Here is a 2,670-nt window from a genome sequence, read left to right on the forward strand (position 1 = left end):
TACTTTAAATAGAATACATTTCCCATACATCATTTTCTTTCTCTGCACCCGCATGTGAGGAGAGTTTGAATTTGAGTTCAAGTCCGAGCTCATGACCAAGGTGGAATGAAATCCAAAAATTGAATGCTGCTGGCCAGGTGACAGGCAGCGTTATTCCCCCACAGGTGCAAATCGGGGCCCCATATTAGCAATTGCCTGGGGCCCAAACATTTTGACATGGGTTGTGGCCTCCGTCGGTGTAGGTGAAAATGAATCCTTCCACGAACTGGGTGTTGCACCCATGTCAGGCCCCCCCTGCCCCAAAAAACTGGCGTTACCTTTTCCCGGCAGAAGAAAGAAAGAAAGTCTTGGAGTCGCAAATCATAACGTATCATATCGCGTCATATCGCGGTATAATTTTTAATGAGTGCCGGCACCACCGCCAAATTGTATTTCCGTTTCGTTCATTATTATTTTTTCTGTTTTTTTTTTTTTTGGCAATTCCCTTATCTTTTGCACGTTTATGCATTTATTTCATTCCCCTGTTCTGGGGCTGGACTTATCAAGGAAGCGTCATTGTCTGTCCGTCTCTGTCAGGGTGTGTTTACGATGTGTTTGCCAAAAAAATAAAGGAAATGTATAAACAAAGTTAAGGAGAAAGGAAGGAGTTCAGGTTCGAAGAGGGAATACTCTTGGGGCTTTTGCTAAAACTTGGGAAAATTAAGTCACGCAAAGTAATAATAAATTAGGGGGAAAAATATAAAAATATAGAGAAATATCTAAAAAAAACTAATAAACAAAGTCATATCTCTGCCGTATCCCATAGGATATGTACTATTATGATCCTGAGCAGTTGGAGTAGGATCAGGTAAAGGTAATCCTTACCAATTAGCAGCTGCGACCAACATTGGCATGCACACATTTTGGCCTGTTTGACCAGTTGCAAGTCTGCTGTGGTAAAGCCACTTCCGTCACATAATAAATTCATAACAAATCACACACACACACACACTCCGGCTTACTTGGGGCAGAACATGCGACATTATAATGCCACATTATGTTGCTAGTGCGTGAAAGAACCGTACATCAGGACACCGTGGCGGCAATAAATCAAAAATCCATACTCACACATGCAATATGCGGTCCAAGTCCCATCTCCCAGCTCCCCAAGGCTGTGCGCTGCATGTATCTCTGCCATTTGTAAAATTATTACACTTGACTTGATGGAATATGCCGCTGAGTACCAGTTTCAAAGACGATCGAGTCTAGTTCCATTTGCTGGTGAATTGAACATAGTTTTCTTCAGTCTCTGTGGACAACTCTAGTTGAACGTTTACATAGCATTGTCGATCGCGGACTCTCCAATATAATATATGAAATATAATGTAGGAGTGTTGGAATTCCCTGTCAAAGCCTGAAGTTTGTTCATTTCAATCAGCATTACAGGCCACACACATACACATACACCAGCTTCATTCATCCCATACATTCCATTTCACACCAGATTTTCCATGATCTTCCCAACTTGATCAGTTCCCTGAAGCGGAGAACCGTAGCTGTATCTTGGCATAACCATGAAGTTGACCCTGGCCTCATCCAGGGGCATGGCCCTCATCAGTCAGGGCTACCAGATTCTGGCCGAGTATTATCTGGTGCAGGAGCAGCTGAAGAACATCTATGCCATTCCCAGTTTCAGCAGTGGACTTCGTTGGTTTGGCGTCGTCTTTGTCCATAGTGGTATCTACGCGGGCAGTGTTTTTCGATTCTCCATTCTGCTGTCCGAAAACTTTCCAGATGACACCGCCCTGCCCACTGTGGTCTTCTCCATGCCCATTCTTCATCCGCACATCTGTCCACAGTCCAAGGTCCTTGATATCACTCCCGGCTTCAAGAAGTGGCTCAAGGATCAGCATCACATTTGGCATTTACTCCGCTACATTCAGGCCATCCTTGCCGATCCCGAGGACATATTGATTGAGGGTCCCCAGTTGGATGTGGTCCTCAATATGGAGGCTCTGAGCTTGCTAACCGATAACCGGATCGAGTACTTGAGACTGGCCCAGGAACAGGCCATAGCCTCGCGACGCCACATGTACGATCGACCGGAGACGGATGATCCGCACTATATCGTGATGGAACCGTATCGTCCGGATCGACATCGCAAGTTCATGGAGGAGCTGAAGAGTGCCAGCTGGTGGGAGGCCACCTGCATAGGTGGCTCCATGCCGGCCGAGTATCTGGGCCAAATTGATTCCCCCAGGCAGCTGGACGAGGAGGAGGTCAGTCAGCGGGTGAAGCTCTTTAACGAGTAGTGGGGAGAAAGGAGCTCCAGAGGGGAATGGGAAAGGTGAACAGGATATTTACACTATAATCATGCAGTTTCAATAAATTTTGATGTACCACTACAGTAAACTTATACTACTCGTACAACAATAAACTTATTAGCAATTAAATAAGAAATATATAAATTTGTATAACAATCAAGTTTTAAATTATCAAATTACCCACACATATAGTTTGAATTTTTAATAGTTGACGAAAAGAATTATTAATAATCCTAATTGTAAATGCTCAGTTTTATATATTATTCAAGTTGAATTTTCAACTTTATTTCACATCGATTTCCCTTTCCTAGTTTTCTCTTTTACTAAACAATACAAATAGTAAACAATAAACACATGTTAACGTTTT

The 2,670-nt window shown here is 43.3% G+C and overlaps 1 protein-coding gene across 1 annotated transcript; it reads left to right on the forward strand.

Moving 5' to 3' along the window:
- Window positions 1–1,370: 1,370 nt before the first annotated feature.
- LOC110179077 (protein crossbronx-like) lies at window positions 1,371–2,439 on the forward strand. Its single transcript, XM_020946460.2, has one exon. It carries the CDS (start codon window positions 1,554–1,556, stop codon window positions 2,289–2,291), a length of 738 nt encoding a protein of 245 aa, XP_020802119.1. The 5' UTR covers window positions 1,371–1,553; the 3' UTR covers window positions 2,292–2,439.
- The last annotated feature ends 231 nt before the right edge of the window (window positions 2,440–2,670 follow it).

The sequence above is a fragment of the Drosophila serrata genome, unplaced genomic scaffold (genome assembly GCF_035046125.1).
Source record: "Drosophila serrata isolate PLE 108 unplaced genomic scaffold, ASM3504612v1 contig_184, whole genome shotgun sequence".
Classification (NCBI taxonomy): Eukaryota; Metazoa; Arthropoda; class Insecta; order Diptera; family Drosophilidae; genus Drosophila; species Drosophila serrata.